Raw genomic sequence first — 15,336 nt, forward strand, 5'->3', positions numbered from 1 at the left:
ACCCGCCTGCCCGCTCCCTCTCGGGCTGCTGAGTCGGCGGGGCAGCCCTGGGCGTTTCTGCTCCCGGGGGCCGGGAATCCGCCCAGACTCCACCCCAGCCAGGAGGGAGGGGGCGGATAAAAACTTCCAGCGCTTCCCAAACAGGCCACAGTCACTGGGCAGCCGGCTAACCCTCGGCCTCATCCTCCCACTCTTCCCGGATTCTGGATTCCCGGACCTTGACTCGTACTCATTTCCAGGGCGGATTTGGGGAACTATTGGGGAGGGCTTTTAATTGGAAAGAAGACTTGCGGGATTCGGACTGGACCTCCGGTTCTGATCGGTGAGTTGGGATCGGCGCAGCGAACACGGCATCGCGAGGGGAATGGGGAGGCGAAGGGCAGATTTGGGGGGGACGAGAAGACTCTCCGAGGAAGAATGCTCCAGGGGTTTAGGAGATTGCTTCCTCTCCGAGATGGCCGGAATGGGAAGGGGAGGCCAAGGGACATTCTCCGAGCCTGATCTGTGGGAGTCCCAAACTCTAAGGGGAGTTGGAGGGTGTGCGTGTGTGTGTGTGAGACGGTCCGTCCGTGGGCCGCTACCGAATGTTTTTGAGTCCGAGTGAGGGTAGGAAGGAGGACCGAACACTACTTTTGAACCACAGAGCTGAGTCTCGGCTCCGGCTGTGACCTTGGTCAGCCGCTTGCCCTCCCTGTCGCCAGCGGAACTCCCCCCTCCCCTTTCAAAAGAGGTTTGGGCTAGGTAATTTGGGGAGAATCCTTCCTAGGACTGATCCTAGGGTTCCTTTTCTCTCCCCTCCTCCGCTGGAGTCTGTCTGTCTCTCCCACCCAACCGCTTCCCCCCTCATTCCCCCCCAGCTCCGCACGCGGGAGCACATACCCCGCCTCCCTATTTTCGGGCCTGAAGTTCCTCCAAGTGGCGGAAGAGGGCGCTCGCGCGCTGCTGACTCATGGGGAGCACTGCTCTGGGTCTCCGCCCCGATCACCCCCTTCCCTTCTCCCCTCCCCCCCGGTACTCAGGCTCCCTGGCTCTGCCTGCGAGACGCCGCGCGTCACTGCCTCCTAGGCTGAAAGGGGGGGGGGGGTGCGGAGCCCATCTATTAAAGGATCCCATATTTCCCCCTCCTCTCACCTCTCGGTTCCCCAGCTTTGCGAGGTGAGGGAGGCCCTCAAGGCCATTCTCCCCCACCTCTCTCGCCCCACCCTGGGGCGGTGGCTGTTTGTGGAAGGAGGTGCATAGATCTCTAAGCGTGTGTGTGTGTGTGTGTGTGTGTGTGTGTGTGTGTGTGTGTGGAAAAATCTTCACAGTATTTCGCCCAAGCCACGTCACTGAAGGAGGGAGGCAGGGAGGGCGGGGTACGCTTGTGTTAGTGCAAACCTTCCTGCGCCTCCCCCCAGACCCCCCCTGCGATTTGAGATCTCCGGTGGCCCGGATGCCCCGCCTGCTCCCCCACCCCCAGCCCTCCTCTGAGCATTGCTGCCACTTCACACTATTCTTCCCTTGTCCCTTCCCTGCCACTAACAAATGGCTTCGGACCCTAAGATGCAGGGTCCCGGCGTCCCCCTTTTTGACGTTTTTAAATCTGTCTTCCCCTCCCCCCCTCGAATGATGGAGCAATGAGGGAGGCCATTTCTTTCTAATGCTGGGAACAATAGTGTCTGTGGTCCACGCGGACCTCGGTGTCTTCCTCAGATTGCGTGGGCGGCTCCCCCTTTCTTTCCCAGCGCCGGGGTGTTGGCCGCCTCTCGCCCCCGCGCTTATTTTTGGGAGCTCGGCGGTGACTTATCCTCTAATTAGATTCTAAATCGGGGAAGGAAGAAAAGGAAAAAATCCCCGCACACCCTCCCGGGCCCCCTCCCCACGCAGCTCGCCCGCTCCCGGAGCAAGCTCTTTGTTGTGGGGCTCGGAGATTATGAATGGCTGGGAAGGATGGGGGAAGGCTGGCTAGGGGAGGGGCTGACTAGGGGGGCGGGAGGACGGGCGCTGAGGGGATGGGGGCGGGGAGGGGCAGGCGAGCCCAGCTGATTGGCGGGCTGCTGCCAGACAGGCGGGGAAGGGGTTGGCTCTTGCTGCCACGTGGGGGGGAGAGCCGGTTGGGCTGCGATTGGTGGAGGGCGGGGGCCGCCGGGGCGTTCGGAACGCTGCGATTGGTCGGCGGCGCCCGGCAGAGTAAGTAGTGAATGAGAGAGCTGAGGCGGGGGGGTGGTGAGGAGGAAGGGGGGCGGGCTCAGCCCCTTTAGAACGTTGATACATTATAACTTTTTTTTTTGTTACTTTCACCCCCAGAGCTCGGAGCGGCGGCGGGAAGCAGCCGCAGCAGCATCTGTGAGCGGCCGCGGCTGCTGTTGCTAGGTTCGGCTGGAGGCAGAGAGAAAGAGAGAGAAAGAGAGGGGGGCGGGGAGAAGGGGAGAGGAGGCCAGAGAAAGCAGGCGGCTGTGAACCTCTTTTCCCCTCCCTCCGCCTGTTCTCCCCCCCACCCCCGCGCCCGGGCTCTCCAGCCTCCAGCTCCCGGGCAGTGGCCCTTTAAACGCTCCGCCCTCCGGTCGGGAGGCCGCGTCCTCGGCTAGATCCCTGAAGGGTGCCGCTCTTTTCCGCCGTCTCCTTTTCCCGCGAAGGGGTTTGGTTGTTGCCAACTCCGGACTGTTGTGCTGGGTTAGCCGGTAGGCGAACCGGCCGAGCGCTACTGAGGACCTGGCGGCGGCTGAGCCGGGGGAAGAACGAGCCAGGGCCCGGCCAGGACGCAGGGACCCTTCCGGCCGCCTCTGTCCACTTGGTTTCTCGCCCTCCTGGGCTGCATTCCGGGTCCGCCGATGGAGCCGCAGCCCAGTGCCCGGAGCTGCCGGCGCGGAGCCGCCCCCGCGGCCCCTTGCGAACTGCTGGCGGCCGAACCTCCAATGAATCTGTGCATCAACACGACCACGGGCGCCCGCTATGAGCTCTCGGTGCCCGGCGAGGAGACGGTGGAAGGGCTCCGGAGGCGCCTGTCTCAGCGCCTCAAGGTGCCCAAGGAGCGGCTGGCGCTGCTCTACAAGGAGACGTAAGTACCCGAGCAAGCCGCCGACTCCTTTATCCTTTCTCGGGCAGCCGGGGCCCCTCTCCCGCATGCGAACAAAGGCCATAGCACACTGGGCTCCGGGTTTGGTGAAGGGGGCGGCGAGACGGGGAGGGAGGAGAGGAAAGAAGGAGGAGGAGGAGGAGGTGGGCGCTTCTGGAGAGGGCTGAAGGGGTGTGTGAGCTCCTCGTGCCCTCCTCCCCTATCCTCTCTGCCTCGGCCCCTGCCTCTCTCCCACCTCCGATTTCCCTCCTATCTCTGTAGACCTCTTTATCCATTTCTCGACCTCTGCGCCCGTCTGCCTCCCCCCCCTTCCGTGTGTGTGTGTGTGCGCGCGTTCCTTCCCTGTCTCTGTCCCTGGGTGTCTCATCTCAATGTCTCTTCTCCCCTCCCTCCCCCGCTCCCCCCTCCCTCTGTCTCTTGTGTCTCGATTGTCCTTCTCCACTCCCCCACCCTCAGTCTGTCTCTGTCTTGGTGTCTCTTCTTCCTATTCTTTCTCTGCCCCCCTCCCCCCCATTCCGGGGTCGGGCACAAAGGCTGCAGCCCCCATGCCCCCACCCCCCACCCCCTGCCTAGCTCTGAAGCCTGCAGCCTTTTCTCATGCGTGGCTCCCACCCCCTCACCTCTTCCCCTTTCGAAATCTGATTCCCGACTGCAGGGCTTGCCTGCCCGTGGCTCCTGGGGGGGGAAGGGGGGGGAAGGGGGCAGTTTTCCGGGAGGGGAGGGGAAGAGGAGGAGGAGGAGGTGGGAGGAGACGCCGACAGTCTCCGGGCTTCAGCGGTTTAACCCGGGCAGCTAAAAATGGAAAATGTGAACCTTTCATGCCAGAAAGTTTCCGGGGGGTGCCCGGGCTGGATCTGCAGGGAGCCGTGGCGGCTGGCCTCTGGGTCTCTCCCATCTCGGCCCCCCTGCATGTCTTGCTGGCCTTGCCCCCCCATCTGTGTTTCTCTCAGTCCCTGCTCTGTCTCTCCGCCTCTGGGTCTCTCTGTCCCTGTTTGCCTCTCTGTCTCTGTCTCCCCTCCCCCTCCCCCCTTTGTTCTGAGGTAGGAGCTCTCTGGCAATCTCTTCTCCCCCTTATTCCCCCCCCCTTTATTTAAATAACCTGAGGCCTGGGGGAGAAAGGGAGGGAGGGAGGAAAAGAGGGAAGGAGGGGGCCGGTTGGGCTGGGGCCTTCCCCGTGGGGCCTGGCGGGCCAGGGGTGGGGGAGGGGCTTGGGGGGGGTCTCCTTTGTCTGAGCAGCCCTGGGCTGATCCTGCAGGGGAGCCCTGTTGGTGGCCGGGAAATGGGGGGGAGGAGAGAGGCTGCTTACTAACCTCATCCAGAGAGCAGTCATAAGTGGGGACTGAATCTTGGAGGGGGAGCAGCTCTCGGCCATCTCCTACCTCCCACCCCCAAACTGCCTCGGGCACCTTCTCTAGTGATATGGAATGGAGTGGTGGGCAGCTTCTGGGCCAGCTCTGGGCACAAAGCCTGGCCTCCTGGTTCTCCCTGCCTTTCCTTATCTGGTCTTTCTTCTTCCTTTCACAAGGACAGCTCCCCGGGAGGGGGAGGGGGTGGGCCTGCTGATGGCTGCAGGTTCCTTTACAAAGAGCACAGCCTGGGCCCACCGTGGGGAGCTGGAGGCCGGGCTTCTGGCAGCTGGCTGGACTTGGGGAGATCCCTTCTGTGCTCGGGGCCTCAGTTTCCCCTCTGTCCCGATGGGGAGAATGATTCCCCAGGAGGCCTTCTTGGGGCAGGCTGTTTTCTGATTGGCCAGTGAGACATTTAAAAAGCCCCTGGTAAAGCTGTTCTGTGAATCCGAGGTGGGAGGGAGGGGGTGCTGCTGCTGCTGTGGGGTATGTTTGTTTTTGTCCTAGGAGAGTGGGCTCTTAGCTAGTGTGAGCACAGTGACCCTGGTCTGGATTAAATAATAGCCCAGCTTCCTGCCTCTGGAAGCAGCTGGGGCCCTGCCCTGGTGTAAAGGAGCCAGGGAGGGGGGTGGAAGGGAGCTTTCCAATTCTGTCTCCCCCCCATCCTCCTCCCCCCAGGTCCTTCTGCTTCAGTTGCTGCCTTTCCACCACTCACTCAGTCTCACCCCTCTCTTCCTCTTCCCTCCCTCCCCCTGCACAGACGCCTCAGTTCTGGGAAGCTACAGGATCTCGGTGTGGGCGATGGCAGCAAGGTGACGCTCGTCCCCACGGTGGAAGCTGGCCTCATGGTAAAGATGCTCCCACACCTTGATTGGGAGGGAGGGACTCTCCCTTCTGCCCCCTCCCTCCACTGGTCCCTGTCCCTCCCATGCAGACACCTTCCGCTCTCTCTGACCCCCAGCATATCCGTGTGTCCCCCTGCCCCACACTTGTGTCCCCAGCCTCTGCCCTATCCTAGGTCTCCCAGCACAGGTCCTGGGCGCCCCGGCCCCCCCGGCCTGTCCCTCCCACACGCTCTGACCTTCTCTGGGCCTGCACCCCACCTCTGACCTCCTCCCACTTCCTGACCCGCTGCGCTGCACCCCACCTCCCTCCCTCCTTACCTAGCCGCTCCCCCGTGAGGAACACTGGCGCGGTGGTCTGGGTTCCTGCACTCTGCCCCTTCCTGCCCAGCTCATAGGCGAGGGGCTCTCCCGATGGCCCTCCCAGCGACAAGGATGGGGCCTTTCCTGGTGACCTTCCCTCTGGGAACAGTCTCCCCCCGCCCCTAGAACACGCAGTCCTGTCCCTTCCCTCTGCGGGAGGCCCTGGCCTGGAAGAAGTTCCCCTTCACCCCCTTCCACTCCCCTTTCCCTCGAGTCTCTCACGGTGTGACTTTTCCTACCTCCCCCACGGACAGAAGTGAAACTTCCGACCTCCCTCCCCTCCCCCCGAGGTTCTGTCAGCAGGAACCCCAAGTGACCTTGGCTTTCTCTTCTCTCAGTCCCAGGCCTCCCGGCCGGAGCAGTCCGTCATGCAGGCCCTGGAGAGCTTAACCGAAACTCAGGTAAGGAAGGAGAGCCTTCCGCACGCCGGCCCTGCGGTCAAACCTCAGTCCTCCCCCGGCAGGGAGCCGTCCTTCACCCCCCCGCCGGAGCTGGGGCTCCCTCCCTGCCCAGGCAGCGGTGACCTTCAAAGGTTCCCCTCCCACGGCTAAGCGTGAAAGCTGGTGTGCCCTCGGGGCTGAGGGATGTGACCGAGGCCTGAATCTTGGGGTTCTCCCCCTCGGGTCGGCCTGAGGCACATCAGGGCCCAGCCCTGCTTCCTTTGGTCCTTCCCTAGGGACAGGCCGTCCCTGCGCCCCTCCCTCCCATCTGGAATGGGGCTGACCACATCCCCTCTCATTTCCCCTCCCCCACCCCACCCCAGTTAGCCCCCATGGATTTCTGGGAGGATTTCATGGCTAAGTTTTGTGAAGCAAAAAGCCCTCCCCTGAGAGGAAGAGGAGGGAGGGACCTCCGTGCCTGGGAGGGCATCTCTCCCCATCCCCGCAGCCCTGACTCTCCCCGGCAGACTCCGCCCCCAGGGTTTGTGCGTCAGCAAACAGCAGCCCTTCCTCCCCTCAACCCCTGCTGTGACCTGTGCTGGGGGGGGGGGAACGTTCCTTGGCCATCCAGGCCTTTCTGCCGGGCGGGGGCCGGGGGTCCGGGACGGGTGGTGCTCTGGGTGGGCTGGGGCTAGGGGTCCGGGGGTGCTCCGGGTGGGCCGGGCCGGCAGTGGCTGGAGGTGGGGACAGGATGTTTTGTGATCGGGAGGCCCGCCCCCTTCTCCCCTCCCCCCCCCAGCAGCTGGGTGCCCGGTGTCCCCGCCTGCGCCCTCTCGGGATATGGGGCTGTTTGGGGCCGGGGGCGCCTGCCCTTCGGCCGCCAGGGAGGGCGTGGGGGTGAGGAGTCCCGGGCTGACACAGTGCTTAGACATCCTCGGGACGCCGGCCCGGGTAGGGAAGGCAGGAGGAGAGAGGAGGGGGCGGGCGGGTGGGTGGGAGAAGGCCCTGCTCGCCCAGAGCCAGGCGCAAACCCGTTCTGCCACTTCTCGGCGGCTGCTCGCTCCCAGGTGCCCCCAGCCTCCCCAGGCCCGTGGTTGCGTGGCAGGGGGAGGGGGCAGAGGAAGCTTCCGCCGCCTGGATGGCGGGGCCTCCCGGGAGAGCAGCAGCCGCGGCAGGGCAGGAACGGGAGGGGCGGGGGAGCCAGCCTGAGTGGGGGGCGGCCGCGGGCTCAGGTTACACGCCAGGTGCATTCCCGGTCCCAGGACAAAGGAGACCCAGACCCTGCGCCCCAGCCTTGGGGGTGGGGAGGGAGCAGTGTTGTAGCAGGGAGAAAGGGAGGGGTGACTTCCGCCCGCCCCCCACCCCCACCGCACACAGGGTGTGTGAACAGGGCCAGGGTGCAGTTCCCGCTGGCGGGAGGGGGGGCTTTCTGGAGGAAGCCTCGCCCCATCACATCCGCTCCAGCCGTGCGTGCGTCAGGCTCCTGCGGTGGGAGGGGCCAGCGTCGGGCGCCCGCGGCCCTGGGCCTGTGACAGGGCTCCCTCGGGCCTGGCTGACAGTCACTGTGTCATCCCTCCCTGTGGGAGGAAATGCGCCCAGGGTGGGGGAGGGGAGGGAGGCTCCTGAGAGCCGGGGCCTTGGGGAGCGCGGCCCCCCCTCCCTGGGACCCCCCTCCCGGGCCCGGCTCTGGTAGGGCGCAGCCCATGAGACAGCCAGGGTGGGGAAGAGCACCTGAGGCAGGACGGTTCTTACGCTAGGCCGGCTCCCTCCCAGCCAAGGGCTTTGTGCGAGGCGGGGGCAGCTGGGGGAGGGGCTGCTGGAGGGCCCTCCTCTCCGGGAGGTCGCCCCAGAGGAGCTGGCCTGGTCAGAGGCCCCCGAGGTGGGAGGGCGGGAGGGCAGGGGAGGCGAGCCGAGCAGGCCGGGCTCTGAGTCATCCCCTGTCACTTCTGAGAAGCGGCGCTCCCCTCCCCCACGCCAGGCCCCTGGGGAAGATGAGGCAGATGCTGAGAGCAGACATTGCCCGCTCTGAGGCTGGCTCCGCCCCTCACCATAGGCAGAAGCTTTGCAGGGGGGGGCCGGAGCCGCCCCCTGGCCCATCCCCCTGGCCCATCCCCCCTGGCCATCCCACAGGCCCATCTCCCCTGGCCCGCCCCCACAGGCCCATCCCCCGGCCCATCCCCCAGGCCCATCCCCCCAGGCCCATCTCCCCTGCATGGAGGGCCCTTGCTGAGAAGGGAAGTGCCTTTTCTGCCCCCAGCCGGGCCGGGGCTGTTGTGTGCCCAGGCTGTGAATCTCTCACCCTTGGCGAGCCCCCACTTGCCCTTTTGTGGAATGAGGGAGTTGGAGGGTCTCTTTGTCTCTCGGGGTGCGGCTATTCTGTGGAACATGACCTTCCCTGGAGGTCAGGCCGCCGTGTGAGAAGAGAGGGGGGAATGGGCCTTCCGGACCCCGACCTCCCCCAGCCCCCTTGCGCAGGCTTCTCCCCAAGGCCTGGCCCAGTTATCGGCCCTCTCCTCACCCCCCGCCCCCACCCCTCGGCCAGGCTGGGACAGATAAATATTTATCTTGAGGAAGCAAAGGTTAGAACAGAAGAATTTGTCCAAGAATTTTCCCTCCCACTCATTGGCTTCTAAGGCCAGGGCTGGGGCGGGGAGGGGGCAGGGTGGGAAGCTGGGATGGGGACGAGGAAAAGGGGGGTGTCTGGTGGGCCTGTGCCTCCCTGCCCCTCCCCCGCTGACAGGCCCAGATTAGGGCCAAGGGGCCTCTTAGCCCCTCTGGGCCAGGAAGGTGGCCCCTTGCCTCCAGGAAAGATGCTGGAAGGGGATTAGGAGCTGCAGGATGCAGGGCAGGACCGCTGCTGGCTGCGGGCTTATCCCTGCTCCCTCACTACCTAACCAGCACCTGGGGGGGGTGTCATGTGGATCCGAGGGCTTGGGGGGGGGGCTGCCAGTGTAGAGGGCAGCGGGCCCAGGCAGCTTCTCTGCGACTGCCAGTCTGGAGCTGGGAGGAGAATGGAGGGGGCAGGGAAGGAACAGATCATGTGTGAAACAGACAGGAGCCCCCGTTTCTAAGGACATCGTGTTTTCTGGCTTTCCAAGAAAGTCCCCTTTCCCCATCTCTGCATGGACTTTGGGGGGTCAGGCAGGAAGTTTGGGTGGGGGCGCCTGCCCCTGGTGGCCTCGGGGATGTGGCTGGGAAGGCAGAAGGACCCTGAGCAGGCCTGAGGGCAGGAGGGGCCGGAGACCCCCGAGGGCAGTGTCCTAGGGAAGTGCTGGAGGCCCGACGAGCCCAGGCCTCCTGCCCTGGGCTTCTTGCCTGCAGCCCCTGGCTCTGTGTGGGGAACCAGGGAGAGGGCACGGGGGAGGCCTCTTGTAGCCGGACCTGGCTCCTGCGTCTCCCCAGCTCGCGCTCTCTGTCCGCAGCAGCTGGTCCCGGGTATCTCTGGGTGGGCCTGGGGGTGCCCTGCCCCGGGAGAGGGCCGGAAAAGGGGCTCCAGGGGGCACTCCCGTCCTCCTCCACTAGCGGGGCCTCCGGAGCCTGAGAGCGAAACGCGCCCCTGGGAGGAGCCGCAGGACTGAGAACGGCTCGGAGCCCGGGGTCAGGCCGGGAGGGCCCGGGACCCAGGGATGCGGGGGCTCCTGCCCAGTCCGAGACCTCGGCCCCAGGGGCTTGCTGTCAGGGACTGCTGGGCCCGCCTCCTCACCGGCCTCTTCCTTCTCGCTCCAGGTCAGTGACTTCCTCTCGGGGCGCTCCCCGCTCACCCTGGCCCTGCGAGTGGGCGACCACATGATGTTCGTGCAGCTACAGTTGGCTGCCCAGCAGGCAGCGGCGGGCGCCCAGCTCCAGCACCGACAGCACCTCATGGCGGGGCGCGGGGACCCGGGGGCCGCGGCCGGCGCCCCCTCCCCCTGCCGGCCCTCGAGCCTCGCCGCGGCCGCCCGTGTCCCCATGCCTGCCTGCCCGCCCAGCCCCTCCGCGACCTCCAGCACGCCTGCCTACTTCAGCCCCGCCCACCCCTCGCCCGTCACGGCCGGCGTCTTCCGCTCCCACGGCGCCAGCGCACAAACGGTTACCGGCGGCACGGTGTCCTCCTGTTCTGAGGTGGGTGATTCTGGGCCCTCTCCCCGAGGGCAGTGGGGGGTCTCCGGGAGTGGGGAAGGAAGCCGTCCTCTCCCTGGGTCGCTGAGAGGGACTGGCCGGCCACTGCCGGGCTCGGGGCGTCCAAAGCCCAATAGCCTCGACCCCCAGGTCAGGACTTGCTGGCTGATTGAGCCTCAGTTGTCTCATCTATAAAATGGGCACAGCCAGCTGGGAGAAAAGCAGTTGTAGACTAGAAGTGCTTTGGAGACGGGAGCTGCGGGTTCTGAATGGGGCCTCACTATCTGGGGGTGGAAGGGGTTGGATTGTGACTCCGGAGTCCTGCTGACTTCCATCTCTCCTGGCAGGTGGATTGTGCCTCTCATAGCAGCAGCACCAGTCCCTCCTCCTCTTCCTCCTCCTTCTCTTCCGCCTCCTCTTCCTTGGGTTCCAGCTCCCCACCCAGCAGCAGCCCAGCCCCCAGCACGCGCTCCCGGAAACCTGGCGCCGTCATCGAGAGCTTCGTGAACCACGCTCCAGGAGTATTCTCAGGGACCTTCTCTGGTACGACGAAGACGAGGGCACCCCCACCCCCACCCCTCCCTCCTGGGACACAAGCTTAGAAAAAATGAAGATGCAAAGGGGGAGTTAGGAGAAAACCTAGGACCCAGATTGTCAGGGTGGAAGGGTCCTTAGAACCCGGGAGGTCAGGGCGGGGAGGGTCCTTAGAACCCAGGAGGTCAGAGCTGGGAGGGCCCTTAGAACCCGGGATGTCAGAGCTGGGAGGGCCCTTAGAACCCGGGATGTCAGAGCTGGGAGGGCCCTTAGAACCAGGAGGTCAGAGCTGGGAGGGCCCTTAGAACCCGGGATGTCAGAGCTGGGAGGGCCCTTAGAACCAGGAGGTCAGAGCTGGGAGGGCCCTTAGAACCCGGGATGTCAGAGCTGGGAGGGCCCTTAGAACCTGGGAGGTCAGAGCTGGGAGGGCCCTTGGAGATAGTCCAAGTTCATTGTGTTATACATGAGGGGGAAGTCTGAGGCCAGAAAGGAGGAAACCTCAGTCCCTCCCCAGGAGGTCAGGCCCCCAGCCCCGGGTTCTCTGCCCCGCTCTTTGTCCAAATCTCCCCTGGGGGACGTGGGCAGTCCCTCTGCCCCCCCGGCCCGAGCCGACGCCCTCGCTCCCCCCGCAGGCACACTGCACCCGAACTGCCAGGACAGCAGCGGCCGCCCGCGCCGGGACATCGGCACCATCCTGCAGATCCTCAACGACCTCCTGAGCGCCACGCGGCACTACCAGGGCATGCCCCAGTCGCTGGCCCAGCTCCGCTGCCAGACGCAGTGCTCGCCCCCCCCCGAGCTCGCCACCAAAGCTACCTCTTGTGAGAAGCTGACGTCCCCCCTGCACTCCGTGGTCCAGAGCCAGATCCGGATGTGCAAGCCCAGCGGTGAGTGCCGTGGGGGGGGGGGGGGGGGGGCGGAAGTGGCGCCCCCCGCTGGGCGCTCGGAGCCCCTGAAGGCCCCTCTGTGTGAGCCCCGGCCGAGCAGCTGGGCCGGGGGGAGGGGCGCGGGGGTCGGCATTCAGGGCCTTCAGAAAGGGCCATACATTCCCGGCGGCGCTGGGAGCCCCGGGCCTGCCCTTGTCCCGTCCCCACAGCGGCGCGCACTCTGAGGTTCCCGGCCAGATGGCCCCAGTGTAAGCGCAGGCTTTTTATGAATGGGTTCTCCCTCTTCCTTCCTTCCTTCCCCTCCCCCCGCCTGTTCCCTTCCATCCCCTTCCCCCATCTGCTCCGATTCCCCCCCCCCCCCCATCACAGTAGGGGACTGTGAGCAAATTTGGAGGGGGATGGGCAGGGAGAGAATTAATCTGCATACATTAATTTCTAGCCCCCCCCCCAGGGCTGGGCGCAGAGAGGGGTGTCGGAGTCTGGCAGGGGCCAGCCCCAGCCCCCTCACCCCCACCTTCCCAGGCCAGACAAAGGTCCTATTGAGGGGGGCAGGGGGTGGAGGCAGCAGGGGGAGGGGAAGTCGGAGGGGCCTGGATTAAGAGAAGGAAGAGGGACAATCTGCCCTTTCTCTGAGACAGGATGTGTTCTGCGCCAGGGAGGGAATCGCGGGGATCCCCCTGCCCCAAATGCCCGCCTCCCCTAGCTCACGGAAGGGCCCTTAGAACAGAGGATGGCAGGAGTGGGAGGGAGGAAGGTGCTCCGGATCGGAGCCCCTGCGGGGGACAGCCCCGGCCAGCGGCGAAAGCCCTAATCTGGGTCCGGGTCCCACCTCCCGGCCTGTCTGAGCTCGTCGCCCCTTCCCTGGGCCTGAGGGATGGAGGCCCCTTTTATCCCCAAACTAGAACCCAGCGAACGCGGGAGCCTTAGAACCACTGGTTTCCCGCCCGCGGGCCTCGGCCTCCCTTGTCCTGCGGGGTTTGGGGGATACACTGGAAAGGGCTTCCCTGCTCCGGCCCGAGCCTCCCGTGGGTCTCGTTGCCCCGGTCCCGGCAGGGCCACGACGGGGACTCGTATCTCTTGCTGCGAGCGCCGGCTCTTTAATTCAACACTTATTAAGTGCCTACTGTGTGCGGGGCAGGGTCTCAACTCTGACTCTAAACATTCCTAACACGGCCCCCTCCCCCACTTCTGCCTCAGTTTTCTTTTGTGAAATTTCTGGGCCAAAGTGTCCCCAAGTCTTGGGAATCTGGCCCTCCTGGGGCCAGGAAAAGGCCTTGGGCTCTGCTGCCGGGCGGGGGTTTGGGGAGGACGGAGAGGCTCCAGAACCGCTGCTCGGCCTCCTGGGGAGAGGGGAGGAGCAGGAGCACCGGGGAGGAGCGGGAGCACCGGGGAGGAGCGGGAGGAGTGGGGAGCACCAGGGAGGAGCGGGGAGCACCAGGGAGGAGCGGGGAGCACCGGGGAGGAGCAGGAGCACCAGGGAGGAGCGGGAGGAGTGGGGAGCATCAGGGCCTCATGTCGGCCTTCTCCTTGCAGGTGACCGCCTGCGGCAGACAGAGAACCGGGCCACGCGGTGCAAGGTGGAGCGTCTGCAGCTGCTCCTGCAGCAGAAGCGCCTTCGGCGGAAGGCCCGGCGGGACGCCCGTGGCCCCTACCACTGGCTCTCGGGCCGGAAGGCGGGCCGGGCGGCCAGCAGCAGCAGCAGCGGCAGCAGCAGCGGGGCCAGCGACGCCGGCGGCCTGGACCTGGATTTTGAGGACTCGCTCTGGAAGCCCGAGGTCAAGGCAGACCTCAAGTCGGAGTTCGTGGTGGCCTAAGGCCTTCCTGGCGGCGTCCCCCCAGCCCCAGGCCCCCCGTCTTTGCCCCGGCCCCCAGTAGTGTCCCCCTAATTTCTCAGGGGCGGGGGGTGGGGATGGGGGCCGAGGAGCCTCCCCTGGCCCGAGGCTCAGTCTCGGCGCCCCAGCCTCACCCCTGTCCCCACAGACTGGCTGGTCCTCCCGGCTAGCCCCCCCCAGCCCCGGGCCCCCGCCCCCCTCCACATATGTAGCATTGTGCCAGATGGTTTGAGTGAGCTAACAGACTCCACCAGCAGCCCGCCCGCCGCCCCTCGCCCCATTCAGGTCCAAGTTGACAATAGCTAACTGAACAGACTCATAGTGCACTTTACAGATTTGGGGAGGGGGCGGGGGGGCTTCCTCCCCGAGCTCCGGCCCCCACTCCAGGCCAGTGCAGCAGACAGGTCGAAACCAAGCCAAACAAAAAACGGCCCCCGCCGGCCGCGGCACCGGGGGCCGATTCTGGCTCCCCGGGGGTCCTGCCGGTTGCTCCGCAGTTGGGAATTTTTTGTTTCTTTTGGTTTTTAAGCCCTGGGCTGGAGCCTGGCCCTTGGGACTGACTCCCTTTTGGGGGAGATTTTTAGTTCTCTTGAGCCCCTCCCCTTGATACCTCCTCCCCCCCAGGGTACTGCCCACTTGGGGTGGCTGGGCTGGCCGCCGGGGAGCCTGGTCTTCCCGCCCTCTCCTCCCCGGGAGCGGAGAGGGAGGGAGGCCGGAGCGCCTCTTGCCCGCCCGCCCCCGCCTTCGTCCCCCCGCCGCCCCCCGTTTGCTGACCCCCCTGCCTGGGCTGGGGTATTTATAGAGTAAATTGACTGTCTGACTGAGCCAGTTTCAGATCTGAGATCTGAGCCTCTCTCCACAGGCCCTGGGAGAGAACGGAGTGGGGAGGGAGGAGCGCTCCGCGGCCCCCTCCTCCTGCTCGCCTGATCTGTGTGTTGGGGGGAGCTTGCTATTTGCCCCTCCCCTGGGGGGGCAGGGGGACCAGCTGCCCATGGGAGGAGGTGGCCTGGGGAGACACCCCTGACCCAATTTGGGGAAGGGCATGGCCTTGTAGCATTAACCCCATTGGGGGAGGGGACAGGCCCCTCCTGGCCTTGCCCCCCTTCCCCGCCCCCTCTGTTTCTTCCCCAGCCTGGCCAGGCCCCTGGCGCCCACTCGGAGCCCTCCCCCTCTTGAGCTCGCTGCTGCCGCCCTAGTGGCCACATCCCCCGCCGGGGGACAAATAGATGCCAGGGCTGGGGGCACGGGTGGGGGGGCTTCTCTTCCCCCACACCCCCTTCCCCACGGGGCCATTTCAATGGATTTTATTTTATTAAATCACTTGTTTCTTTTTTTACGGAGATGGACTGAGCTGTCTGGGCCCTGCCCCCTTCTGTCCTGCCCCATCCCCTGCCCTCGATTCTGCCATCTGTGTCCCACCCCTCACCCCGTCAGTAGGGAAAGCCAGAACCTCACTGATTGTGCCCTCCCAGCCTAGAGCCCCCTCCCCTGCCCTCGGTCTTGTGACTACACCTCATGTCCAGATGTGAACATCCACGTGTTCCTGTAGCTTTGTAATTATTTTGGGGGGTGGGATGGGGGGGACTCGAGGCTTAATATTTTTCCAAAGGGAGAAAAGTCAGAACTCGAGCTTTGTGGGGAGTTTTTTTCTTTTTTTAAGATTTGGATTTCTATTTAAATGTCCGGAGTTTGTTTTGTTTTGTTTTTGTTTGAGTTCCTTCGATGCCTGCTTCACAAATCTCCCTGTCCTGGCCAGGTGTACCCGGAGGGGGGCACAGGAGCAGGCACACACCACGCCGCCGGCCCGAGGGCCGAGGGCTCACAAGCAGAGCATTAGTTCCCAGTGTTCCCCGGTGGGTCGGCGCAGCCTTTGGCCCCCACCGTCCTCCCCTCGCCCCTGCACTCCCTTTGTCCACGTTACCTGTGTGAGAACCAGACAGTGAGAGCAGAAAACCGCCCACCGTGATTTTAAAATAATAAAACAGACCATGAAACACAA

At 65.0% G+C, this 15,336-nt stretch overlaps 1 protein-coding gene across 1 annotated transcript; it reads left to right on the forward strand.

The window, feature by feature from the left end:
• Positions 1-141: 141 nt before the first annotated feature.
• MIDN (midnolin) lies at positions 142-15,336 on the forward strand. The gene is made up of 8 exons (XM_051972172.1): positions 142-322; positions 2,287-3,037; positions 5,162-5,249; positions 5,945-6,007; positions 9,713-10,087; positions 10,432-10,627; positions 11,251-11,505; positions 13,039-15,336. The coding sequence occupies exons 2-8, from the start codon at positions 2,811-2,813 to the stop codon at positions 13,317-13,319; spliced, it is 1,485 nt and encodes a 494-aa protein (XP_051828132.1). The 5' UTR covers positions 142-322; positions 2,287-2,810; the 3' UTR covers positions 13,320-15,336.

Source organism: Antechinus flavipes, chromosome 1 (assembly GCF_016432865.1).
Source record: "Antechinus flavipes isolate AdamAnt ecotype Samford, QLD, Australia chromosome 1, AdamAnt_v2, whole genome shotgun sequence".
Classification (NCBI taxonomy): domain Eukaryota; kingdom Metazoa; phylum Chordata; class Mammalia; order Dasyuromorphia; family Dasyuridae; genus Antechinus; species Antechinus flavipes.

Coding starts and splice junctions, on each gene's coding strand:
- MIDN (XM_051972172.1), top strand. CDS start 2,811: ATGGAGCCGCAGCCCAGTGCCCGGAGCTGCCGGCGCGGAGCCGCCCCC. Junction 6,008..9,712: donor AGAGCTTAACCGAAACTCAG/GTAAGGAAGGAG, acceptor TTCTCGCTCCAG/GTCAGTGACTTCCTCTCGGG. Junction 11,506..13,038: donor CCGGATGTGCAAGCCCAGCG/GTGAGTGCCGTG, acceptor TTCTCCTTGCAG/GTGACCGCCTGCGGCAGACA.